Consider the following 27381-nt stretch of genomic DNA (forward strand, 5'->3'; position numbering starts at 1 on the left):
CACAAAGCTATGGGAAGAAATAGGCAAGTAAAAACTTATAGTGTATTTCATGTTAATTTATTAACAATTTATCTGCAGAGCCCTCTGTGACACTCCTGGTGTGGATCCCAAGCTAATAACAGAGGCCTGGGTTTACAATCACTATAGATGGATTGTATGGAAATTGGCAGCCATGGAAGTGTCTTTTCCACATGAATTTGCGAACAGATGTTTGACACCAGAAACAGTGCTGTTGCAGTTGAAATATAGGTACGTGTATAGCAATGTATTTCAAGTTGTAATTTGTGATACTGTGTGCTTTCTAATTCATAATATTACAAAATAAGCACCTCTACCTTGCATTTGCTGTTTATCAGAATGCTTATATTGTTAAATCTATGCATATCAATATTAAAAATGTAGTGCATGTTGTTTACAAAAATTTAGATAACGTTTGCTTTGCTACAGTGGTACTTAGTCACATAGATTGTTTTTCCATAAAAGTAATTGTAGCAAACTATTGCTTAATCAATGTGATGGATTTTGTTAGCTATAACAAAGCATCATGAATTCTTTTTTGTAGGTATGATTTGGAAGTTGATAGAAGTAAGCGATCAGCAATCAAAAAAATAACAGAAAGAGATGATGCGGCAGGTAAAACACTTGTACTGTGTATTTCTAAAATCATATCGCTAAACGCTGTTGTATCTCCTAGCAGTAGCAATAAGAATGTGGAAAGTAAAAAAGCAGCAGCAATAATTGAAGTTACTGATGGCTGGTATGGGATTAGAGCTCTTCTGGATCCACCTCTCAAAGCTTTCTTACATAGAAGAAGGCTGACTGTTGGTCAGAAGATCATAGTGCACGGAGCAGAACTTGTTGGCTCTCAAAATGGATGTACGCCACTGGAAGCCCCAGATTCCCTTATGTTAAAGGTAAAACAAAATAATAGTTCAGCTTGACTGGATGTGACCGAAAGATGTGATAGATACTATTTTGTTGAGCCACGTTTTGTAAACAGAAAAAGGTTTGACAGGGCTTTATAAACAGATTGACAAATTGAAATTTAATAACCAGATTTGTAAGACATGACACAAGGTAGCTGACGCTGTTCAATAGGTTGAAGAGAAGTTTATAATACACAATTCTGCCAAGTTTTGCTGCGTGTTTTGACAGTTCCAGCTCTTTAATTTGGTTAAGCACCGAGTTACAAAAAGTATTTATCCATCACAGGCAATATGGAAGTTGGAGGAAGAATGGGGGGGAAAAAAACAGGTCATCAGAGGGTGGGCTTGGGGGGGAGGGTCTTGATTTGTTTGAGGGCAGTTAAAGTACTGGGTGAAGTTTCAGCATAAAAATTTTGCTCCTCTGGTAAAAGCAATGGCTTGTCTCATAGATGCTCATTTCCTAGAGAATTTTAACTCATCAACTTTTTAGTTCCTGTTTAAAATACGTTCTTCAATGTGAAGAGAAACCTTGAAATTAAAATGTAATATGTTCAGGTGCAAAAATGTGATATTCTTAGTGAGGTCAGTGTGAAAATAGTCTTTCCTCTAGATATAATAAGTTAGATCTATCTTTTTAACCTACCAGTCACAGTTTATCATTCAACATTTAACTTATTCAGATTTCAGCGAACAGCACTCGATGTGCACGATGGCATGCAAAACTAGGATTTCATCGGGATCCCAGACCTTTTCCTTTGCCTTTGTCATCGCTTTACAGTGAGGGTGGTGCAGTGGGGTGTATTGATGTAGTTATTCAAAGAACTTATCCTATTCAGGTATGGTATAAGTATTTTATGAATCTAATAGGTTCTGTGAGATCTAAATTATATTAGTTTATTGCTATATCATTCCTCCAATCAGACATAATATAGAGAGCTAAAAAATTCAAGAAAACGTACTATTATGTGTAAAATGAACAGGAGTGGTTCTTGCAGTGTTGCATGTATTTAATATTTCAGGACTGGAGTATCCTGCTGTAAGAAGAATTTGAGTTTGAGCTCAGTATCTTCTGGTTGGATTTGCTTTCAGCTTTAAAAAGCCAGAAATAATTGAATTTCAGTTCTGTAATCTAAAAAGCACAGCACTTTGTTTTAAAGGAGAAAAAATATTGACAGTTACAACTCCCAAGTAGAAGTGAAACCCAATTTTTTCGATTATTAACATATATATCCCTGCAAAGAAGTTAATTATCTATAACCATTAGTAAGATTACTTTTTCTTATATGTGTAAGATCTATTATTTAAAAATAGTACTGAAAAGACAATGTGATCATGGTGTAAAATAGAATGAAGATCTTTTAAACACCACTTGATATCCAGACATTTTAAATATGGTCAGGCTTCACTGTAACTACTTGCTTTTATAACAATACCAACTACAAGAAGAAACAATATTTTGTTAGTAATCAATCCTCTTAATGATAACAGTTTAACTGGGATACAATTTTGAGATTTTGTTAACTTTTCTCAGTATGTTACACTTGGTATGTACATATAGGGAGGGGTTTTTTTTCATTGCTTTCTTTCTAAAGTGTTGTATAACTGTTGGTTGATATAGAATGAATTCTGCAAAGATAATAGCAATATTTGGTTTGGATCATTACTTTGATATTTAGATCAGTACTTTAATAGAGGAAATTGCAGCACTTACGATGTGAACTGTCTGATAGAACTAACATTTATTTAGGTCCCAGAAAGGGGACTGTAATCTGTAACTGCGTCACAGTAAATGGCTTCCAGGCTGGGGAGGAAGATGGTGCTTTATATCTCACTATATCAAGAGATTGATATGTTGATGTAGATTTTTTTTTTCTTTTTTAAACACTGAGACTCTTGCTCAAACATACCAAAATTATAGAAAGACTTGGGCTGTCTGTCTCCTTTTACTCCAAGAGCCAAGGCGTGTAGGAATCACAGTAACCCTAATTAAAGGTGTCAAACTGTGAATAGTGCAGGAAATACACGTCATGCAGTTAATGAGGCAGGCAGAGCCTGTTTCAACAATTCACTGCCTCTTAAGGATCAGTCCTTCAACCCTTCCTCATCCTTCTGTCAGTATACTCCTGCTGTTTCTCTATGCTAAACCTGGAGCTCCCTGATCCTGTTGCTTAACTAATTCAATTCACTAAACCAGGAGTGAGCAACTAATAATAATAATTTAAAAAAACCGCCAACAACAATAAAACAAACTGCTGTCTATTGAATTAACAAACTGATGTGGTCTGATGAGGTCAGATATGTGCTAGAGTCAGTGCAAGGGAGAAGATGGGACTGTGCAGCAAAGAGGAAGGGAAGGCACCACTTACAGCAGCAGTGACCTCTTTGTTTGGCTCACCTGTCTCTTCAAATCAGGCAAGCTAGTTCTGGCAGGGTTGTGGACAAGACTGTAGTCCTATGGAACCAATTATAGCAGAAAAAGTTTAAGAACATCGTAGTTCTTTCACAGAATCTAATCTAGCATGTTAAAAAAGATGGTATAGTTGATGTGGAGAGATAAATTGGATAGAATGCAGATCTGGTATATTTTTAAGCATTGAGTTTGATGGAATCTTAATGTATCTAGCAGTGGGATCCAGCTATCTTCTAGACTATGTCATTGATACCTATTACTATAAGCTATAAGTTTCTTCATCTGTTAAATCATGCAGTTTTGACTACTGCTTCATTCTGTCTGTGTATCTTTAACATGAATATTTATCAACCAATGCTGTGGACTTTTGCCCCTCATCTACTTACAATCTACTGCCTGTTCATTTTTTAAAGCATTTTTACTTAACAGTGAGTATTAGAAGGAAGCTGGATGAGATTTAAACATTTCTAAAAGGGCTGGTTTTTGTTTGAATCTTTTTATTTCAGTGGATGGAAAAGACATCAGCTGGGTCATATGTGTTTCGTAACAGCCGAGCTGAAGAAAGGGAAGCTGCCAAGCATGCAGAGGATCAACAAAAGAAACTGGAAGCTCTGTTTGCAAAAATCCAAGCAGAATATGAAAAACATGAAGGTAAAGCTTTCATTATTTCAGAACATGTAATAGGAACACAAAAACTTCTTTGGCATTTACAGAACAGTTTAAAGAAACTGGCAAAAATTTCTCTGGTGACAGAAAAGCAGAGATAGGGTGTTGGGTTGTTTGTTGTTGGTTTTGTGTTGTATTGGTTTAGGTTTTTTACTTCGTACGTATCAAGATCTTTCAGTACAAAAGAGTTACATGCTTACTTGCTTGGCTTTGCAGCTATCTAGGAACCTCTTCCTGAATATATTGATAGCCAGGCTACTAAAAAATTACCAGTGAGATGATGCTCAGGGAAGTGCTACAAAATTGTAGAATTGTTAATTCCATTCTTTTCAAAGACCTGACACTGTAATATTTCACCCAGAGTTGGGCGCTGCTTAGGATGTATCTCAGTAGACCTGAGCACCGAGCCTCAGTGGGACTGTAGAGATACTGAGGTCAGTGGAGCTGCTAAATGGGACAGGGACCCTGGTGACACAGGACATGGAGAAGGCTGAGTTACTGAATGCCTTTTTCACCTCAGCCTTAACTAGCAATACCAGCCTTCAGCATTCCCAGGCCATGGAGACCAGGGGAAAGTGGAGCAAGGAAGTCATACCCTTGGTGGAAGAGGATCAAGTTAGAGAATACTTACACAAACGAGACATAGGTCCATGCCCAGTAATGGGATGAACCCACAAGTGCTGACGGAGCTGGGTGATATCTTTGTAACGCTGCTCTTGATCTCTTTGAATGATCATGGTGATTGGTAGAGGTGCCTGAAGACTGGAGGAAAGCAAACGTGTCTCCTGTCTTCCAAAAAGAAAAGGAAGGAGAACCCAGAGAACTAACTACAGGCCAGTTAGCTTTACCCTGATCCCTAAGAAGGTGATGGAACAACTAATCCTGGAAACGATTTCCAGGTACATGAAGGACAAGAAAGTAATTGGCAGTAGCCAGCAGGGATTTACCAAGGGGAAATAATGCTTGACTAACCTCACAGCCTTCTGTGATGAAATTACTTGCTTGGCTAGATGAGGGGAGAGCAATGGATATTGTCTGCCTTGACTTCAGTAAGGCTTTTGATACTGTCTCGCTTAAGATCCTCCTAGAGAAGCTGAAGTATGGGCTAGATGAGCAGCCAGCCAGGTGGATTGAAAACTGGCGGAACGGTTGGGCCCACAGGGTGGTGATCAGTGGCACAAAGTCTATTTGGAGGCCAGTAAATGTGTGTGTGTAGTCCAGGGATCAACACTGGGTCCAGTCCTGTTTTAACATCTTCATTAATGATCTGGACGATGAGGCAGTGTACTCTCAGCAGGTTCGCTGATGATATGAAATTAGGACAAGTGGCCAATACACTAGAGGATTGTGCTGCCATCCAGAGGGACCTCAACAGGCTGGAGAAATGGGCTGACAAGAACCTCGTGAAGTTCAACAAAGGGAAATGCAAATCTTGCACCTGGGGAGGCACAGTCCCATCCACCAGTACCCGCTTGGGGCTGCCCAGCTGGAAAGCAGCTTTGCGGAAAAGACCCTGAGGGTCCTAGTGGACAAGTTGAGGATTGTTGAAGGTGTAAGGAGGTGATCCTTCTCCTCTGTTTAGTATTGGTAAGGCCATGCCTACAGTACCATGTCCAGTTCTGAGCTCCCCAGTACAAGAGAGACATGGACATGCTGGAGAGTCCAACAAAGGGCCATGAAGATGCTTAAGGGATTGGAATAACTGACATAGGAGGAAATGCTGAGAGAGCTGGGACTGTGCAGCCTGGAGGAGAGAAGGCTCGGGGGGGATCTGATCAACATACACAAATACCTGAAGGGAGGGTCTAAAGAAGATGGAGCCAGGCTTTTCTCAGTGGTGCTCAGTGACAGGACCAGAGGCAATGGGCACAAACTGAAACACAGAAGCTTCCCTCTGGACATCAAGAAACCCTTTTTCACCTTGAGGGTGACTGGCAGTGTTGCCTAGAGAGGCTGTGAAATCTCCATCCTTGGAGATATTCAAAAGTTCACAGGAGACATGGTCTTGGGCAGCCTCCTATAGGTGACCCTGCTTGAGCAGAAGGTTTGGCCAAAAGGACCTCCAGAGGTCCCTTTCCACTTCAACCAGTTTCCGACTCTGTAATGGGATGACACTGCATACCTCTGCTAGTGATTTCTAGCAGTAGTTTCAGGTCTGCTGTTGCTATAAATGCCACGAGTGGCTGCTGATTGCTACAGCTCCATGAAGCTCACTGCTGCACCAGAAACATGTTTGCCTCCCCTTGGGTTTGACTCAGCTAAACTGGAATGAGGTAGGGTATTTAGGATTCTTGGCACACTGATTATAGATTCCAGCTGCCTTAATACTCTGGTCTGTTTCTTGGGAGGAGTTTTTGTTGGTTCTGGTTTGGTGTTTTGGTTGTTTTGTCCAGGAACAGATAAGTTTCCATCACTAACCGTAGCCTGTGCAGTTCCGATTTCACAGGGTTGTATCTACAATCCAGATAGCTACTCCCTTACCATCAGTCTTTCTCGTGGTGATCTGTAGCACTGAGATGTTCTCCAACTGCTTTCTCAGAAGCTGGAGTCCCTCACAAATAACAAGGAAAAGGCAACTAAAGCCATACCCTAAACCTCCTCACCCCCAAATTCTTAGTTGAAATCTGAAGTTGCTTTATAATTCATAACTTCACTGATAAGAACTTCCACATATCAGTCACCTCATTGTGTTTGAGTGGTAAACTATACTGAAGGAATTCATCGAAATGCTAGCAGCATTAAGTTAAAGTTAACTGGGCTTTTAGCTGGTGTCCTAAGGAGGCTTCACATGCAGGCCTGTGACCAGGCCTGTTGTCCCAGATCTTGGTATCTTTGAGACTTTTTTGCTGTGTGAGAGGAAGTTACAGACATACAGGAAATATGGTCAAATATTGATGAAGTTTCATGGCAGCCCATCAAGTCTCCACCCTCTCTTAAGTGGCTGATAGTGGCTTCCCCAAAGTTTGTATAATATTCTAATCTATGTTGTATTTAAATGAATGAGAATTTTTTTTTCTGCTTGTATTTTCCTAAGATATATATATACACACATATTCCTATACAGAAGTGTTTTGTATTTTTATTCTGGCAAGGCCTAAGTACTACCATGCTTCTTACATAATTATGTCTTCATTCACTTTTAAAGTATATTGGTTATACTTAACATAATGGCTTTTTTTCAACAGAGAGAACCAACAGAAGAACATCAAGATCGTGCATAGTCACAAGACAGCAAATCCATAATTTGCAAGACGGTGCAGAACTTTATGAAGCAATTCAGAATGCATCTGATCCTGGTTATATGGAGGTAACTGTAGATCCTGCTGGGCTAATTTTGAAATGCTTGTGGAATAATTTACAATTCAGTACCTCCTGCTAAAATCAGCCATTAAATCATTACTTATTTTGGCTGCCTTTTGAGATTTTCTACAGCATGCTTATCGCTAAATAAATTAAGATTAAAATTTTTGAAAATATTTTAACGAAGGCTTGTTGAAATAGATTAGTAATATCTTGGATTGCAAAACAGAATGATATTTTCTCTTGATACAAAACCCCAGGATACAGCACAATTAATACCTAATGTTACTTGTAATTTTATTACTTTGCTTTGTCTTGCATATATGAAAACTGAATACATCTTGTATGTCTTGAGTTTTACACACTTATTCTTGCATGCAGTTCACTGAAGTGTTTGAATTATTATACTGTTGTTGTCATCACAACTTTTATTTTATTGTCACAACTTTTATTATATCATCTTCACAACTTTGAAGTGGTTTTGCCTTTATTAATAAAGATGCAAGTGACTAGTCCCTGCCAGTTGTTAAAAATTAAATACATGCCTTGTGTTTTGCAAGTCAGGGTCCTTGACTGTCATAAAGCCATACAATCTGTGACTTTATTTGATAAAACGTTACACATATCTGTGGTGCTACACGTGAAGACATCTGGATCTTGGAGGCTTAGTTAGAAGGGTAACACTCCTGATGCATTTTAGTGTGAAACACTGCCAGCTCAAAGACAGCAGCCTGCAGAGAGATGCAACTCTTCTTCTTACTGAGTTTTTTTTCTAATATTTCTTCTTTCTTATGAAACAGGCAAGCATGCCTGTTATATTAAATATTCACCTTAGTGAATATTTATGCACTTGTAAGCAGGCTTCCCACGAAACATAAGAACAGTGTGTAATGTAATACTTAGAGAACTGAGTACCAGTCAAGACTGTAGCATTAACATACCTCGTTTCAAGTCCTAGTAGTGAATCACTTGAACAGGAAATCACTTGTAACAGATGAACACTTGAGAAAGAGGCTATCTAAAAATGACAGGATTTTTTTTTTTAATTAATAAAAAAAGATACTGAATACATTTTCTCTTGGTTACAGGGATATCTCAGCGAAGACCAATTAAAAGCTTTGAATGGTTACAGGCAGTTGATGAATGATAAAAAGCAAACTCAGATACAGGAAGAATTCAAGAAGGCTTTAGAGTCAGCAGAACATGAAGAAAATGGTTGCTCCAAAAGAGATGTGTGTACTGTGTGGAAACTATGTGTAGTAGACTACAGAAAGCAAGAAAAACATAAAGGTTAGTATGTAGAAACTTACGAATAACTTTTATCTGAACATGTTAACTGGCCAACGTAACAGGTAGATTTGAAGTTTCCCAACAGCATTCTAGCTTGCATGTTAATGTTTCAGGCTTTATTTGGGTTTTGCTTTGGGGCTTTTGGATGGGAGGGAGTGTTGTTGGATTTATTTTGTTAAAAGCCTTCAAATTAGTATTGCACAGCTAATATATCTTAATCTGATATTGTTAGGAGTGATACTGAGTATCTGGCGTCCACTGCTAGATGTTTGTTCATTGTTAAAGGAAGGCAGTCGGTACAGAATGTACCAGCTGTTAACATCACAGTCCAAAGGAAGATCAGACTCAACTAACATACAATTAACAGCAACAAAGAAAACTCAGTATCTACAACTGCCAGTAAGTGCTTTAACTGCATAAAGATGTATCATTAAAATGTATCGCGTTGTACATAAGTGTGTTATAAAAACTTAAAATTTTTTTGTTTCTTCAGGTATCACAGGAGATGCTGGTACAGATTTTCTTTCCAAGAAAGGCTCTAAAATTCACCAGTTTGTTAGATCCTTCTTTTCAGCCACCATGTGCTGAAGTCGATTTAGTCGGAGTCGTAGTTTCTGTTAGCAGAACAGGTATGTTGTGGACCACATTCATGTCCTCCTATTGAATAAGCACTACATTTTTTATTTCAAAAGTCAAAATTATCTTGGTGTTGTACCTGCATCTCAGGCCTGTGAAAACCTGCTAATATAGCCCATCACCATGATATGCTGGCAGATAATTCTCTTTTCCTAAAGAAAAACTCTTTGCTTATTAGCTCAAGAAGAATTTAGTAAGGAAGGATCCAAGCTCAAGAGGAGCTTTTCTTTATTCTTTTCCATAAGTGGTGTAAGTAAGTTCTCAACATTTATGTTCAGCATCTGCAGAAGTAGCATCATGCATGTACATGAGCTCCCTCTTTTGTGTACAGTGGCAAGGAATGAGTGGAACACAGACACTGGAGCACATGGGTAGGGACAGGTGGATAATCTTCTGAATAAAAAGGAAAAGCACCACAGGAGTATTGTTTTTTAAGCACTGGAACACAGACTTTTCTGTTATCAGTAGGGAGATAGTGTAGAATATAAATGAAACATCAAACATCTGTTACCATGCACATAGGCTGCCACGTTATACTTACCAATTCTCTTTCAAGACCCCTGTGATTTTTTTATAGATACAAATTGCAGCAATCAACCTTTATTTAAAGGTTTAAAGTTTAATCCAAACTTTTTGTTTTAGGTTTCACTACCATGGTGTACTTATCTGATGAAAGCTATAATTTGGTGGCAGTAAAGATCTGGGCGGATCTCAGACACTTTGCTATTGAAGATATAGTTGTCCGCTGTTCATTCATTTCTGCAAGCAACCTTCAGTGGCAATCTGAATTCAGATCAGAAATTCCTATACTGTTGGCTGGAGATCTTTCTGTATTCTCAGCCAGTCCAAAGGAAAAACATCTTCAAGAGAAGGTTAATGAACTGAGAAGTATGATAGAGGTAAATTTTAGCTTAAATCATAGCTTAATGATTAATTTTAGTTACTGCTGCATCACATTCTTCACCAAAAGTTTGTTAGTACTAATAAATCTTTAAAACAAGTAATGCACGTAATGTTGAATTTGAGGGGATTTTGCAGGAGATGGAGTAAGGTGCTAACGCACTTTTCCTGGACAACTCTCAGGACTCTCAATTCACCTGTTGAATGTCTTTTGCTTTTTTTGATTCAGCTCAATCAACACTCTCTTCAGGACGTGCAACAGAATCTTCTCTGGCTAGCAAAAATGTTGCACCTGTCAGTAGGGAATCTGTCATGGACAGTTTGGGTCTAGCCTTTTAAAAGCTGACATATACTGTCTTCCTCACTTGAACATCTTTAGTATCAGATTGCTGGTTTCATTTATTTATTTATTATTTCCATTTTCTAGCTGTGCTAAGTAGCATGTCTGGTCATGCATTCTCATTTCTTACTGAAAAACAAGTTTAAATACAAAAGGATTTTTTTCTTATTAACAATAAAAGGAAGGTATGATATTTCTCTCCATGGGAAGTACAGCAGTCTTCTAAGTTGTTGGTTTGATATAAAATAAGCTTCTAGTAGGACTTTGTTTTCTCATCATAATCCTAAATACTTGGTTTGTGATCATATAGTACTTACACAGTTTGAAACAGCTTTCTGCATTGTAATCTGTTCTTTATAGAACGTGGACTCCTTTTGCTCTGACGCAGAAAGTAAATTGATGAATTTGCTACGAAGAAATCGCTCGCTTACACCCAGTTTACCTAAAAGATGTGGCTTGGAACGCCCCTCTCCTTCCTGCACCTCAGGCCTCTATGCAGAGGATAAAAGTTTGGTAAGATTCTGGTATTTAATATGGGATTTATTCTGGCAGTACGGATATGTTTTATACTGATAGCTGTGAATGATGCCTATTCTCAGTCCACTCCATAGGTTCTTTTCAGGGCAATGCAAGCTCATTCAAAGCTTTCTCTGTGTGTGGGTTTAGGATTATTCCCCAGGAGGAGCTGTGAGACTATTCTCCCTCCAAGCAGTACATGAAAACCTCCTGTTGTGACCAGTGTTTTGACAGCATACTTTAAATAGTCAGAATTTTATATGAGTAAAATGCATCATCCTTTCCCTGTAGATGATTTATTGCCTCTTGGTCCCACTGTAAAGATTATCTGACATGGATGTCACTGGAAGGAAAAATCTTGATGTGTATATTTTTCTTTCATGGCATTCTGCACTTCCTACCCTTGTTTAGAGAATTTATCTCCTGGTCTTTTTTTTCCTAGATATTGTTTGCTGTTTCCAAGATTTAAAAGGGAAAAGTTACTACCTAGTAAATGTTTACATTTTATAGCAGTCTTGACAAAAATTGTGTTAAATAGTCCTCAAGTTTCCTGTGAAGGCTGCTGGTGGCAAGTTGTTCCTGATGTGGAGTACTGAGTGCAGTCAACAAAAATTTTTCCTGCCAGTAGTTGTGATGGAGGTGGGAACATCCTCATGTGAGATCAATTCCTGGACACTAAATTTAAGCTTATAAGGCATCCTTTTCCATTTCAGAGAGAGTGCTAATATTTAAAGCTAAAGGTTTACTTTATATCTGTCTATTAAATATATCAACCAAGTGAGACATTAAAGGCATTCTCAAATTAAGCATGTGTTTGAAGGATTTGCTGTGTAGTGTCTACCCTGTGTGTATTGTTATCCTCAAGGTTTTTGGTCTATATTCTATCCCTTTTTTTCTTCAGTTTTTTTCCTCATTTTTCCCTGTTTAACAACCTTTTAAGGATATATCCAATGCAGTAGAATACCAACTCCTTTTTATGAGAGCTTTGATTTCTTAACATCTGGCACAGAAAAATTCCCATACATTTTACTTAGATCTCAGAAACAGAATGTAAATGTGCTGTCTTAATGTACATGTAAACAGTAATTATTAAGCATCAGTATTTGAAAGAATAATATTAGTCACCATCAGAAGATACCAACCTAAAGTTGGACATGAGTGATGACATAGCATTTTTGTATCAATTCCCCCACCACACACACACACATTTTGTGGAAGTAATTGAGGAAGCTAATGATAGGACATCCTATTCAACATAAAACTTATCTCTTTTTAACTAGATCTCTTCTAAAATGGAAATAAAGCATCCAAGCCCTCTGTCAACTAGCACACCAAATATGAAACTTGTCGCACAAGGGTCAGCAAAAACGCCTTCATCTGCTACAACTAATGAAGACCACCCCAGAAACAGCAAAAAGAGGAAAGCGATGGACTTCCTCAGTTGCATACCTGCCCCTCCACCACTGACACCAATCTGTTCCATCATTTCTCCATCCTTAAAAAAAGCATTTCAGCCTCCACGAAGTTTGGGCTTACAGCATAGAAAATCATCAAAAGATACAAATCAGAATATTGGTCATGTCACCCCCTGTAGAAAATCGAGAGAAACTGTCCATCTGTCTGAGAATGATCTGGTTGCCGATGAAGAACTTGCAATGATTAATACACAAGCACTCATGAATAATTTAACAGAAGAAAAGAAGATTGATTATGTAAATGAAAACAGCAGTACAATAGCTACTAATTTATCTGATGATCTTTCACACAAAAATAGTTCCAGGTCTACTGGGGAGAAGCAAATAACTAATCAAAAGGCAGGCCTGAAGTAGCTGAAGCTCTTCAGAAAGACAAAGGAACCTGAGGACTTGCTACCTGCCTGCTGAATGCTACAAAGACAAAATCCCCGAGAATGCTACTAAATGCACGTGTACAGTATTGTATATATTTCAAATTCAAATTATTTTTACACTTTGTACATGAAATCCTGATTGTATTTAATAAAGCTGATTTACAAAAACAAAGACTCATGAAATGACATTTCACCTGCAAAATAATTTGGAGCTGAGTAACTGATACATTTCTCACACAAACATGGATCATACAATAGCATCAGTGGCTGTTATGGCTGAAGGCTTGATGACATTTTATAAGCCGCTGCTTTGATTCTGATGTATTCTTAAATTACAGCAGGATCTTTGTTTCAGTCTAAAGCAATCAGTTTTGTTACCCTCTGTAGTATTAGAACAGTTGTTTGTCAGTCCGAAGTAGCATAGGGCAAAATAAACAATTCTCGAAGTTCATTGTTACCAGACATTAATTCTGAAATATTGCTCTGTAATTCTGACATAGTTCTTGTAATTTTCCCCTCAAACATTCCCTATAGCGCAAAAAGAGTTTTAGAGAACAACTATGATTATTTGAATCATAGCAAAATGCCATACAGAGGTATTAATGGTAGATCGTTGGTCAGTGTTTCTGAGCTACTCCTTAAAGAATCACTTCAGGCCACAGCATCGTGAAAGATAATCATCTTTCTTTGATTTCATCGGGAGGTCTTCCCGCTGGGAGTGAGTTAGCACTTGAATTCATTACTTTGTTCTCATTAATTTCAACAGGTGAAGCGTGTCAGAATTGGAGTTTCTCCCCTGGAGAGAGAAACAGTCCCGCTAGACCCACTGCCAACTCCACATTTCAGTTCATTTGTTGTCTGGCTGCCCCTTGCCCTGCTGCTTCCCACCACTTGTGGCTCAAAGGAGGGAGGATGTTTCAGACCTGAGACCACCAGCTCCCACTCAGCAACCTTTCAGGGGTCCTGTGGCTCGAGTGCTGAACTAGGGGTGATTCCTGTCACCAAGTGGGACACTGTGGCAGTATGGGAGAGCTGTAATGGGCCAACACAAGCTTGCTGACAGTTCTGTAAACATTTGTGCAATACTGCAAAGCCAGGTTCCCTAGGCACCCTAGTTCATGTTTATTTACAATGATAACATTGCTTCTTTAAATGCAGCTTGTGTAGAAAATGCAATTCACCTCATACGTCTACTGTGTCCTGAAGACAGCTTCACTTTTGCCCAGAAACAGCATATTTTATTATACCTCGTACTTGTCTGCTACACTGCTAGATGAGTAGCAGCTATACACATCTTTCTTAATGTCCAGTGTGAGCTGTCTTCATTTCCTACTGCAAAATAACTCACTACTGTCCTGTTCTATAAGCACTGCCTAATCATCCACACCTACTTTAAAAAAAAAATTGTCATCGCAAATGCTGAGTTTTAAAACTGTTTTAGGCTTTTTGATGAGGACATAATCAGCAGAAGTTAAAATATGGATAAAACTACTGCAGGATTGCTTCTTTTCTCACTCAGCCATCAGCCAGTGGCTTCTTGGCACTTAGTGGTAGAAGGAGTTGATTTCTCTTAGAAGAGCATTTCTTTTTTCTCCTTAAGTCATTATTTTGTACTTCTGAGTTAGTTTGGGTGTTTGGTAGCCTTGCGCTTCAGCTGTTCAGAGCTGCTCCTGTAGCCCTGTTCCTACTTAGAAGTTAACAAGCACTAGCCTGACACTGATTGTTCCCTTTTAGGAGCCTCTGTATATGGACTCGTCTCAGGATCGGTAGAACTCCTATGTCACGGCAAGATAAAGGGCTGGGTTTGGCGTGTTGAAGAGTTTTGCCTCCACGCTGGAGAAGCTGTTTGGCTGCGACAGAGCTGAGGTAAGACCAGCACGAATCCAGACAGCAGACGTGTAGACGGGGAACAGCGTCAAATCCTCCTGCAATCTGTCAGAGCTACCTTTTCCACCATTCCCTTTGCCTCTCTTAAGCCAGCAGTAATGCTCTAGGCAAGGTGGAGTGGAAAGAGACAAAAGGTTATACAGCCAGATATAAAGTATTAAAACAGCAAGAAGCGACAACTGCGTGGAGAAGAATTGGCCACATGGCCTGTAAGAAAGAAAGGAATAATTTAGTATTTATTGTCCTTTTAGTGACAGAGTGCAATGCAGGGGAAAAAACCCAAAAAGCATGTGGGACAGGCAGTAAATTTCACCATAAGCTTGAATGGGTTTTCATGGAGGAAGAGGGATGAGAGGGAGTACAGCCTGTACTGGGGACAAGGCTCTTCAATCGGTCATGTAGAGCTGTGAGATCAGAATCCAGAGACGCTTAAAGATTTGCACAAGATAAAATTTAGACATGTAGTAGAAAAATACAAGAATAAAAAACAGTTTAGAAAAATGTAAAACTAGAGACTTTTATACCCTGATAATTAAAATCCACTGAGGAATCCACCTCTTCAGTTAAATGGCACGTTGTTTGTACGTGCCACGTGAGGTCTTCTGTTTGAGAAGACTGGAGGCGGGTTGAAATGGGCACCCATCCCGTAAGCTGCATTTGGGCCACTGGAGCTTCTCTCATCATCTCTGCTTGGTTTTTCAGAGTGAAGAACACTGTGGAAGGTAACGTTGTGCTCGTATTGTTCTTTCATCCGTTGTATCTTTTGTCGAGGGACATGATGAGTATTTCTTCTGTAGAGTCAATATTAACAGAAAATACAAGTATTTAGCTGCCTATGTATTAGAGGTTAGCATAAGCTTGCTAAGGTTCCTGATGTGTTCGGGCTAATGGTTCATGTCCCCACTGATCTATTTCTAGCCCTTTTTTACCGAATGGCTCTTCACTTCCACCGACTTCTTAAAAATATTTTTGTGAGTAGCCCAGACACAGACTCATCATCAACAAGAATAGAGGGCAAAAACCTGTAGTTTCTTTGTGTGAGCACAAGTGGGGAAAAATCATACCCGATGGGGCTCACGCTCCGGGGCAGATTTGTAAATGCTGACGAGGCTGAGAGGGAGTGGAACAGGTCGCTCAAACATTCAGGGCTTTGTGGAAAGACCAGAACAGGCTGCGTTCTCTCAACACAGTAGCGTGAATTGTTCTTCCAAAGACCACCAGGGATTTCTGCTTGTCTGTGAGTTTGCAAACTCTGAATATCTTTGGTTTTGATATTTAGCTGTACTAGGCACAATTCTTCACCTAGAAAGTTTGTCCTGCACCCATATTTTCAAAGTCTTGTGGTGTGTAAATCCTGCACTGCTCAACATGGTTTTTTAACCTGGTGGAATTAAGGTGACAGTAATGCAGGAGGTTGCCAGCTGCAGCATCCCACTTGTGAAGCGGGCACCAGGTGCCCCAGCAGCCAGTGCCCCACACACATGTGCAGCCCCCGCCTGGGACCAGCAACCGGCACAAACTGTATTGCCAGTAAAGACACACCAGGATGGAAGCAACCCTCAGCTGTCCCCCAATTATTTGCCAAAGAGCTGCTCCAAACTGAGCTTATTTCAATTAGTTTTACACTGCTACTGTAAAAAGTCCACTTGTTTCAAACGATTAATAAAACAAAACACAAGTGACTGAGTAGCTCGTCCTATAACAAATGATTACCAGTAAAATCTGCCTCTCCAGTGATGCCCTACAACTGGCTCCCAGCTGGTGCTGGTGAAGCAAGAGCTGACACTTGCGGTTGACCACTAAGGCTGTTGGTGTCCTTGCCTGCCTTCAGCCCCAAGCCATCCATGTCCTGCCTCTCGCTCTGGAGCCACCGGCACTCGGGGCCACAGCCCTTTGCCATTTGTCTCTGTCACACGCCAAAAGGAGCAGTGCTGATTTTTGACTAGAGTTCCTAGTTGGTGCAAAACAAATAAATCCGTCGGAATGAAGTACCCATGCTCTGTTTTCTTGCAATAACAAAGAATTTAGCACATGTTAGCTTCTGGATCTAGTAGATGGGACTGCACTTGCCACCGTAACGTACTTTACAGCTGGTTGGTTAAAGGCTAGAAAATTAGCCTGCATGGAGTTTTTTTAGTCATATAACCATTAACCCTACATCCACTAGCCAAGCTAGCATACTTAGAGCCATATGTGGCTGCCTCTATATCCTACCACATTATGCAGAGTTGATACATTCACTGTATCCCTTTTGCGTGTGCACGTTAAGATCTTTAGAAAGATCCCCGAGAACCCCATTTCTTGGCCACACTTAATGTAGCATCCTGCCGTGGCAAGACAATATTTGTTACGGTTAGCTCTTTTAAGAACAGATGTCTGAATATTGTCTGTAGTGCTTAGACACGTTTTGTGCCCAAATAGAGAGAGCACTGCTCAAAATACAGGATGAAAATCAGCGTTCCTGCCCCAAGGAGCTTGCAGTGTACATACACACTTCAGGGGGAAGGTGCTTTTTCTACTGCCTGACTCCCTTCAGCACGGTCAGGCTCCTTCAGGGCTGAATGCACTGCAGACTGGGTACTGAGGAATAGAAATTTTCCACGACGATCCTTCTGTTGTCATTTACTTGGCTACTTTTTAGGGTATATGAAGAAGAGTGCTGACCTTTCTCAGAGCACATCAATAAACCGAGCAGCTGTCTGCTATATCGAAGAGAAGATGATGTACCTTGTCAGTTCTCGAACATTGAACTTCCAGGGTGTATCTGGTTCTTGGAATATAACTTCATATCTATTTTCACGTGCCTGAAGAAGGACACAGAAGTTTTAGATGTATGGCTGCGGATCTGAGAAGTAGCCTATCTGCCAGACCCCCTGAGACCTTATCTGGCTAAGCAATGTATCCCATGTACCAGGGGCCAGAAAGAGGAAAACAACCATGACTCTCATCAAGGTGCTGGTCTGAGTCCCAGATAGTTTGTTTCCGTTACATCAAAGGATTTGGGTCTCCCAGCAAAACCTGCCTCAGCATTTCCCCCAGTCCTCGTCCCCCACAGCAACGGTATCCTGGCACTTGAACTGTCTGGAAGTCACAGATGGTTCAAGAGACACCGGCTGGCCACGCCATTCTGGAACTTCTGGGAGGGTCAGGTCAACATCTCACAGTCATGCTCTTTCCAAGCACTGAGACCACAGGCCTTCAATTTTTTTTTTTTAAGGTAAAGCAACATATTTTTGTGTGTGTGTGTATATACTTAATACAATTATTGATTGCTTTTGGGTTTTGATTTGGGGGAAAGGAGGCAGGGAAATCTGTTGACCTTTTTACGTCTTGTTCACCTCTGGCTGCGCTCTCTCTCTCTTGCTGCCTGGTCACCCACAAGCAGTCCCAACTGCTACTGGAGTGGCACGTCCAGGCTTTCCAGCACCACCAGTAATTTTTGCCTCTTCTGTGATCCCATACAAGCATTATTTAGACCTAAATTTCTTAACTGACAAGACCATAACCCAAGAACAGAAGCGTGAGTATAATTTTAGCAGAGAGGCCACATTATGAAACTGTAGTAAAACTATCGCCATCGCTACCAGAACTCCTGACAAGAGATACCAGTGCATCTTTGAAGACTCTTTATGGTGTATTTTTCACAAGTCATTAACGCAAATTGGAAGTCATATCTTAATATATTTGTCACCAAATAATTTGGGAACTGTTCAACTGATGTCACTACTGGGGATTGCCAAGAAGTAACAGGGCACGTTCAAAGACTATTAATCTTTTCAAGTAATTTTGCTCTCACTGAGTTATATAGCTGATGAGATAAAACAACTGCACTGCCACCTCTTCCCCTACTTCATCACAGTATCAATCCTTAACTATCATTAGAGAACTAAGGGAAAATGGAAGTAATTATTTTTAGCCATGTTAAGAACCATTTCAGTCAGATCACTTCTTAAACGTCATAGCTGAGCATATATAAAAGCAATAAATCGGAGCTTTCCCTACCATCATCACATACGGCTTCATTTCCCAAGCATGGATGTTGGTGTTATCAATAATAACCGGGCTTTTCCCATTCTTCATTGCTTTGCGTGCTGGAACGTAACACATTAATTAAAGCTAAAACATATCCAATAACAGACTGACCCAGGTCTTACTAGCCCCCAAGGGTCCTCTCCTTGCCCACTGCTAGCACGCTTGAGTCCCCAACAGGCTTGGGTTGGTAGCCACCACCCAAACAGGAGCAGAGGTCAGTGCCCAGCAGATGCTCTCCTGCAGGAGGTGCCCTCAGCAGCAAGAGCTGAAGCTCTGACAGAACATAGTCAGCGGTATCACAGCACTAGGTATTTACAACAGCTAAAAATCACTGTTATTTGCAAAAGATCCCTGTTATATGATCTGAAAGTATGTCTGCCATTGCTAGTGATGAATTCAGAGTACAGCCCCAAAAGCACGTTACATTTTTCTCTCTGAAGCAGAGACCTGGCTTGTTTCATTCTCAAACTTACAATTAGGTTTGCAAGTTTTCCTCCTGCCTGTCACTAACTTCCCCTGTCCCCCGTAACACCCCCTTCCAAGTCAGGACAGACATCCAAGAAGCTCCAGCCTGAAGGATGGCGCACACACAGCTGCACCCAGCAGCCGCTGGGCTGGCACTTGCGTGCCACCTGCTGTTACCAAGCTTCAGCACTGCTACCGAACAGGCACTGGTTTACTTTCTAAAGTAACATCTATCAATCACCAACATTTTTTTCATTTATAAATTTCTCTCTTATAAGTCAGAAGAAACAAAGTCAGAAGTGTAAATATATTTTCTTAACCAGTACCCCGTGAAGTTCAGTATACGACAACACTTTGAGATATTTTTATTTTGGGTCCTAAGTTTAAAGACAGACTGAGAAGCAAAACTACTCTGCAAAACCTCTGGATCAGTTTCAGTCACCTCGCTTTTGGTTCCATTTGTGTGCGTCCTCTAGGAAGTCAGGCTCAAACACGTATACACCATTTTCGATAAAGAAGTCGTCGGTACTAAGAACTACAGCACTGGGATAGTCACGTTTCAGTTGTCTGGAAAACAAAAAATGACAGGAGGATTACTATATGCCAAGACATGCCTGTAATCGAGACCATTAAATGAAGAGCTGTATGAATGCTCTGCAAATACGGACAGTGCTTCATTTGAAAAATCTCAGCTTAAAGGACCTGAAAGTAAAGTAATCAGTAGATGGACACAACGGACCTTAAAGGCATGGCCTGGATTTCTTTTAATTCAGCAGAGGAATCTACAATGGACCGACAACACAAATCTTTGATCACATTAATATATTCAGTTATCTGAGAAAGTACGACTGTAAATACAAAAAAAACCCCCACCAACTCCAAACTTGCTAATCCCATGGAAATTGGTCTCAAAAGACAATGTGATCATGGGAGTTTTGCTACAGAGAGATTTTTGAAGATAACCAGGACGAATGACGATTTCTCATTTAGTACAGATGGTCTACATTATTATCAGTTTGTCTTGTTTGGGTTTTTTTTGGCTACAAAGCACTTTTTTTTTTCAATTTGCAAACAAATATCTGAGTGATTAGTCAATATTTCCTATTTTTTGTTGTGCTTTTATGGTTCTTTCTGGTTTTCACTTGTCCCTGTTTTACTTAATCTTCCTCCTGTAGAGTTGAAGTCATTTTTATTTATTTATTTTCAGCTTTTAAACATGTTTTATAAACAAATCTGAATTGCTTAGACGGGCACCCCAAATGCAACAGACCCATAAACCTCGTCCCCCGTGGCCAGAGGCCACCTCCCCACCCCCACCCTCCCTTCGCTTCTCTCTGCTGTGTCCCCCACCGCAATGCTCATTCGCAGCTGGGATGCCCACGAAGGGTGGATGCGTGTCCTGCCGTAAGCTCACCAGCTGCCTCCCAGACACTGAAAATGCTCCTTATGGGATGGCTTAAATATGAAGTGTTTCTCTGCCAGTCCCTAGAGAGCATTAAAAAAAAAAATCATGCAAAACTGGGTTTTGGATTTATTTGTGTCCACAGACAGAATTGTCTATTTTTTTGAATCAAGGGAGTGCTGGGGGAGGAGGGAGTCTCTGGAAGAAGTCAGGGAGAGCCCACGGCATCGTCGCCCTGCTCTCTGTCTCCCTAAGGCCCAAAACATCTCTGGAAAAGAAAGGCAGGCCCACGGAGAAACCTTGTGCCTGTCAGGCGTGAGCGCGCTGCCCTGCCATCTCCCACCACACATGGTCTCCACGCCCTGGGACTCATTTCAAGCTTCCCTGATAAAAGCGCTTCTTCTCCATCCCCATAAGCTGCAAAACAACTATTTCTCAATGTCTTCTCTAATTGAGCAACAGCAAAGGAAAAGGTGCCTCCAGGTTATCGGCAAATAAAGACACACAGACAGAAAAAGCTGAATTCTGTCATCTCTAGCTCCGCCCTAACCATTTACTTACCACTTTTACCCCACTCTGCCTGCTAGCAGCAATTCTTCGCCAGGATTGCGTGTTACATTTAGGCGAATAAAGGTCAGCTTCTGACTTTGTTCCGCCTGCACCGTAACTTCTACCGTCTGCTGATTAATTAATATTATTTTGTGGTGGCAACCGCCCCAGAGAGCAGAGTCCCTGCTGCGGGGACTGGCCAGGGCTGGGCCGCGGCCACTGTCAGGTACCGTGTAGCACCTACATGTCGTTACCTTCCAGCTCCTGCTTTATTCACATAATTATGTGTGGCCAAACAGATTGACCACAAGTCACTTTGCGAACTGTTAGCAAAGAGTCAAATTATTTTTGCTTTCGTTTTGGGCCCAGGCAAGTATTCTTGTCGTGAAAAGCACGGGAGCACCTAACGCTTATCTGGTTTCTCTCGTGCCGATAAACTGATACATTCAGCTCTGACCGTAATTCAGCACCTCTCCCAACGCTTTACCCATCTGCATCGCCACCGCTGCTCTAAAAAACCTGACCGTGCTAAAATACGTGTCATCCCTTTAGCTACTAATAGGCACATAAAACTGCACGCATTGGTGAAAGATCTCAAGATTATTATTTTTTTTCTTGCTCAGTCTTTCTTTTAAAAATGTTCTCAACCAGTGCAAACCTTAAAAATTATCTTCTTAGCCTATACCTTACTACATTTTTAACATATATATGCCCACTTGCATGAAAGCTTTGCTATTAACCACGAGGCAATCTAAATAGTGTGTGGTTATCTGTAAACTCAGTCTCTCTGCTACCCTCCTCTCACTGGTAATTAAAGTAGGTAAAAGCCGTGCTTCAAAGGAGGAAAAATATGGCACAAAAAGTGCTAAGAGCTATGAATTCCTGTCACATTTGCTATATTCATACCAAACAAACTCCTACTAACAGCAACATAAGAAAACATTAAGTGGGAAAAAGAAGATGTGTTACCTTCTGCTTATTTTGCTGGTTTTAACTTTTAGCTTTCTACAACCGCCAAACTGCCACTCCAGCTTACGACCACTTTCTGCAATGCCCTATCGCCCGCGAAGCTGGCAAAAATCCTGGTTCTTCTGTCCCTTACAATCTCAAAGGGCACCAAAACCTCTTTGGTACGTTCCTTGAGAAATAAGCCTTCTAAGAGCTAGGCAGGACCACAAGTTGGTTTAGAAGACAGGTTTTATAATCACATCAGGCTCCTAACCACTGTATGGAATGAAAATGCCTATAGTTTAGCAAAATATACACCAGTTATGCAAAATGGGGGGGGCTTGTGCCCAGTGTTATTAATTAATAAATTTCGAGCAGCACTGCAAAAAGAAAATTACCCATTGCCGTTAGATCAGCAAGTGTAAAGCATACTAAAGAGGAAAAGAAAAATGACATTTCTTTGCAAGATCAAAGGGTACATCTGAGCTATGTTTGCATTTTTTAAAAAAGCCACGGAACGTGAAGCACTGCACTCTGATAAGCAGCATCTGTCGAAGGCTCGGTATTAATTTGCCTAATTGGGACATTTAATTGCACAGTGTTACAGCTCTCTGTCTTGCAGTAAATACAAAATATGGTATGTGCTGTATCTTGCTAAAGACAAGTTTGCTGCTCTTTCAGGAAATACAAAGGATAAGAAAATAAGAAGAGAAAGGGGGATGTTTCCTCTGCTTCTAATAAATCTCCCCAAACCCTTTTCTCCCCCTCCCACAAGGCGAAGCAGGTTTCCACGCCAGGTACCGCAGCTCATCAGATCGGCTGATGCACTCAGGGAAAAAGAAAAGAAAGCTTTTGGATGCTTCTGCTCTTCAGCTCCGACACAGCAGCAGCAACTTCACGGATCTTCCAGCAGGACCTGGGAACTGGTAAAGCCCCTGGGAACACGAAGCTGGGCAGAGGCAGAAGCTTCGCCGTCTGCCCGCACCGGCCCCACCGGCAACCCGGGCAGCAGGGACGCTTCTCACTGACGTGGCGTCTTGGCTAGTGTTGGTGCCGTCTCACCCCGGTCAGACGGATGACAGCTGCCGTGATTAAAAAAGGAGAATCTTTCTGTTGAAAATACAGCTGCGTTTCTGTGTGCCTGCAGCAGTGTTGGAACAACTGCCTCAGGGACCAGATCGGTGGCTTTAGGGTCTCCTGCGCTATTCATCTGATGATCTGTTCCCGTGATTTACACCAGTTTTAATTTCTCCTTTTTTTCCTAAATAGCATCTTCAGTATTTTCAAACAAGCATTTCAGATTTTAAATGTATATACAGACAATAATTATTCAGGGTTTCAGCTAGCTGGATGCTATAGAGTACTTGGGAGAAGTCTCCATGGACACTAGTAACACCATTGGAGACAGAGAAAAAAAAATCCATAACTGTATTTCATAGGCTGTCATGTGTTTCCATCAGAAAATTTGAAAAAAACCCTAATTTCTGATTTGAGCCTGATAAGCAGAGTGGAAGGAACATTTCCAGTGCTCAGAAGGCAACAGAATGGTACACTGGGCAGATCTTCTCAGAGCCGGTAAATTCCCAAGGTATTTCCAGTCAGAACTAGGAGATCTGGAGCGCATGCCCAGCGCTTATCAGCTGCCTGCTGGGTTCTAACACACACAAAGGTAAATGTTTACAATACGTCGCCACCTGGAAGCAGGAGCTGCAGAGCTAAAGTCCACAAACCCTGGTCAGAGCCGCAGTTCTGCAGCAGGGTGGGGGTGCTGGGATGACCTGGGGAAGGTATGGATTGTACAGATCACGCCAAGCAGTGATGCTCCGGTGCCAGGGCATTTCCTGTTCTGGCAGATTCCTCCCTTGGTGCTTCATAAGGGCACACAAGAGCGAAGGCGTTTCAAGTGATAAATCAACAGCAGTGGCTGAAAAGTTGCGTGTTTGATCATGCCCAGCCTCGCGCTTGAACAAACCTGCCAGATAGAGGGTTACATGAGTTGTGCCCCATTGCAGTATGTTGTAGAAGAGCTGGAAATGCAGCTACTGTGCAAGAGAGTGTTGGGGAAGCAGGCAGGAGCTTGCATGTGGCTCACTTGATTTTTTGGAGGTGTTTTTGGAAGCTATACCCGCAACTGCACCTCAGGTAACTGTTGTCTTAGCAGTTACCCAGGTCTGATCATGAAATCTGAACTGTGAAGTCAGGGGAATGCGTTCAGGAGGAAGGTGTTACGCTCACCTGATGGAGGCTTCGGGAGATGCAGCTCCCAGCTCCTCCTCCTCTCCTACGCGCTTCTGCTGGTGGTGACGGACGGTGAACAGTTAGAGGAAGATGGTTAGGGTCACCTAAAATATATGGTTCAGGGAAGCATATTCTCAACAGTGAAGGAACTGGAAAGGTTTGGAGCTCAGCGGTGAGCAGACCAACTCCTCATTCTGCCTTGACTATTCGTCACAGGTGGATCCTTCACCATCTTTACCAGAAACGAAAAACCAGTCCTGAACCGATCCATACCAATGTCGGCTGCTCTGAGCTGGGGGAGCAACCGGGATGGGGAAGTTATTTTAATGAAGATGCATTAACTAAATCTTACAAAGCCGTGTCCAAACTGTGCTGGATGTCACTGAAAGACCAGGGAAACGAGTTGTGGATCCAAGATTGTTCGTAGGATTGTGTGAGGAACTGAAAAGGGGCCTTTCTGCTGGAGTTATCAGCGACTTGCCATATGACCAGTGATAACATTCATGGTTTGTGACTCTTCTGAGCACTGTGAAGATGTACAAGGTGTGACAGAAATACTGGCTGATACACGGAATGAATGAATGGAGGTCTGCGTGAAAGCACCAGAAGAAACAACAGAGCAAAGGCAAAGGCTGACAACCAAAGACCATCATTAACAGCAATAAAACTGGGAAAGGTGCTGTTTACACAGCCCTCAGAGGCCAGCACTCAGCTAAGGCCCAGCACAGATGACTTGCTGCTGGTAGACCTGTCGTCTGAGAGGAGAACGGTCAGGGGGTCACACCAGCCTGCACACACCTTCCTCCCTCCCCTCGTTCCAAAAGGGGGAGAGGCTACAGCTGGAAAGACACCCAAAATGGGAAAATGAAAATAACGAGCAAAAAAACCTGCCGAAGATTCGGAGGCAAAAAGATGGCAGCACGGAAACCACTGGCTGCGGGATGGCACAGCAGACCTGGCCAAAACCCACCCTGCCACCACCCACCAAGAGGAACCCGGAAGAGAAAGTGAGGATGGGACAGCTGAAGGTCCTTGTCCTCTCCGATTGTGGCCAGACCAGCTGTGCATACGCATCTCAGGGCTTGCGAGAATTTGGGTATGATTGTGTGAGTGAGTAACATCTGAGAGAATGAATCTGAATGGGTAAAATGAGTTTACCGGGGATTTTGCAAATAAGTATCACTCTCCTGCTCCAGCAGGATCCTGTACTCAGCTTTGCTGCAGTAATTTTCTGCAAACATCGCTTTGCTTAGCACATTGCATTTACCAACACCAAAAGGTATATGATGTGGGAACAGCAAATCTCAGAATTTTCTTGGCGCAGTCCTTTCATAATCTGGACAAAGTTAATGGTGAGGTGCCGAATGCAGTTTTTAGAGCCGCCCTTTGATCTGTGTGCTGCTGAATGGCCAAATGTAATGATATAATTAACAGGGGCTAGAAACAGAACGAGTTCCTCAAACGTTCACCTCATAGGGGACTAAAACAATAGTTACAACTGAGTTTATAAATCTGTCATTAATAATTAACCCTGTGTTTTGACCTAAAAAAACAGGTGTGTCAGTTATTTGCACTGGCTGAGAATATGGCCCCAAATCATTATGTTTTTACTGTACTATGAGAAGACCCGAACTCCCTGAAGGAGAAGGCGCCTGCACTTACACAACCTTTTTAGGGGGAGACGTATTTTGGGTGTCAGTAAAAACACAGCGTTTGGCTGTTTGTTAAAGACCTTGGTCTTGCAGAAGTCCTGTGAGGCAGAAGGCACAGCGTGACATGGAGGACTGTACCGAAAAGAGGAAACTGTAGATTACCCCAGTGCCTCACACAGCTTCACGCTGGCACCTCTCACAGCAGAGCCCTTCCTGTGGCAGCCAGTGATCCCAGCATGGGTTCCTCACCCGAGCAGAGCAAGAAGACAGTGAGTGTCCCTCTCTTACAGAATCATAGAATGGTTTAGGTTGGAAGGGACCTTAAAGATCACCTAGTTCCAACCCCCCTGCCCTGGGCAGGGACACCTCCCACTTGCAGGGACACTTTGTTTTGATGGAGAGTGGGTGGCCCTGGGAGCTGCGACACCAGAACCTGTCATTTTCTGATAACAGACTACGGCTAACGCTGCGTCACGTCGACTGCGGTGCCGTCTCCGAGCATTCCCCTCTGGGTTTTTCCACCTATTTTATCAATCTTGGAGCTGCTGGAGAGTGAACAGTCTCCTCTGCCCGTTTTATACACCCCTATGGCTCTGACCGGATGGCAGGACATCATGAAAACAGAAGTCAGAGTTGTTGTCAGTTTTCCCGGTCAGAGCAAGTAAGCACTTTACCGTCTTTGTGATTAACCACGATAAAAAAAACCCAAAAACCACCAGTCTGGTGTTTTTTAGAGAAGAAACAACAACTGTCTTGGCTTGGGTGATGAGTCCATCTTATGAGAAGCACCCCATTCGGCACTGCTCGCTCACAACAACAATACACTGCGCTACAGGCAGCGCACCCGTGAAGCAGCTGCAGCAGCGGCGCTCCGAGCCCTCTCTGCCGGCAGCGGCGGCTCCCGGCCGGCTCTGCTTCATCGAGGTCCCTGCGAGGCGCCCACCCCCCGCCCCCAGCCACAAAACCAGCCCCGAACTGCTGCCCCCGCCGCCTCCTGAAGCGTTTTTTCCAGCGGTTTTTTTTTTTTTTTTTTGCCGTTCCCAGTTGGGAAGCGGCAGCCGCGGGGGGTGGGGGCAGAGGGCTCCCGGCAGCTCCTTCCCTCCCCGCACCGCTCCTGCTCCGGGGGCAGGGGGCAGCCGCGCCGGGGAGACCCGCCGCCGCGGTGAGGGGCTCCGCCGCCGCCGTCCTTACCTGGCCAGGGTGGTCTTGCCGGCGCCCGGCAGCCCCCGCAGCAGCACCAGCCTCCCGCCGAAGCGCTGCGGCGGGGGGTGCAGGCTGAGCCCCCCCAGCGCCCGCAGCAGCCGCTCGTCCATCCCCGGCCGTCCCGGGGAGGCGGGAGCGGAGCGGCCGGGCCCGCAGCGGCGGCGGGGGAGGG

At 42.3% G+C, this 27381-nt stretch overlaps 2 protein-coding genes across 4 annotated transcripts in view; one reads left to right on the plus strand and one right to left on the minus strand.

Moving 5' to 3' along the window:
* BRCA2 (BRCA2 DNA repair associated) overlaps nt 1-12813 on the plus strand; it is a 42850-nt gene extending 30037 nt beyond the window's left edge. Inside the window, exons 17-27 of the mRNA XM_054202951.1 lie at nt 79-249; nt 563-914; nt 1607-1762; nt 3843-3987; nt 7188-7309; nt 8391-8592; nt 8825-8991; nt 9086-9221; nt 9871-10127; nt 10829-10981; nt 12265-12813. Coding sequence (XP_054058926.1) covers nt 79-249; nt 563-914; nt 1607-1762; nt 3843-3987; nt 7188-7309; nt 8391-8592; nt 8825-8991; nt 9086-9221; nt 9871-10127; nt 10829-10981; nt 12265-12813 — 2410 coding nt within the window. The remainder of the gene's footprint in view (nt 1-78; nt 250-562; nt 915-1606; nt 1763-3842; nt 3988-7187; nt 7310-8390; nt 8593-8824; nt 8992-9085; nt 9222-9870; nt 10128-10828; nt 10982-12264) is intronic.
* On the minus strand, nt 42-27369 carry N4BP2L1 (NEDD4 binding protein 2 like 1). Of its 3 annotated transcripts, none has more exons than XM_054202730.1 (6): nt 27198-27369; nt 19660-19784; nt 18723-18811; nt 17448-17524; nt 15245-15511; nt 42-902 (listed from the first exon to the last, which is right to left on the minus strand). In XM_054202730.1, exons 1-5 carry the CDS (start codon nt 27317-27319, stop codon nt 15280-15282), a joined length of 645 nt encoding a protein of 214 aa, XP_054058705.1. In that variant the 5' UTR covers nt 27320-27369; the 3' UTR covers nt 42-902; nt 15245-15279. The 3 variants fall into 3 exon arrangements, with proteins under 3 accessions (XP_054058705.1, XP_054058614.1, XP_054058798.1); XM_054202639.1 differs by lacking the exon at nt 42-902 and adding an exon at nt 12942-13629; XM_054202823.1 differs by lacking the exon at nt 42-902 and having other exon boundaries at nt 15212-15511.
* Between the last annotated feature and the right edge of the window lie 12 nt (nt 27370-27381).

Source organism: Rissa tridactyla, chromosome 1 (assembly GCF_028500815.1).
Source record: "Rissa tridactyla isolate bRisTri1 chromosome 1, bRisTri1.patW.cur.20221130, whole genome shotgun sequence".
Lineage (NCBI taxonomy): Eukaryota > Metazoa > Chordata > Aves > Charadriiformes > Laridae > Rissa > Rissa tridactyla.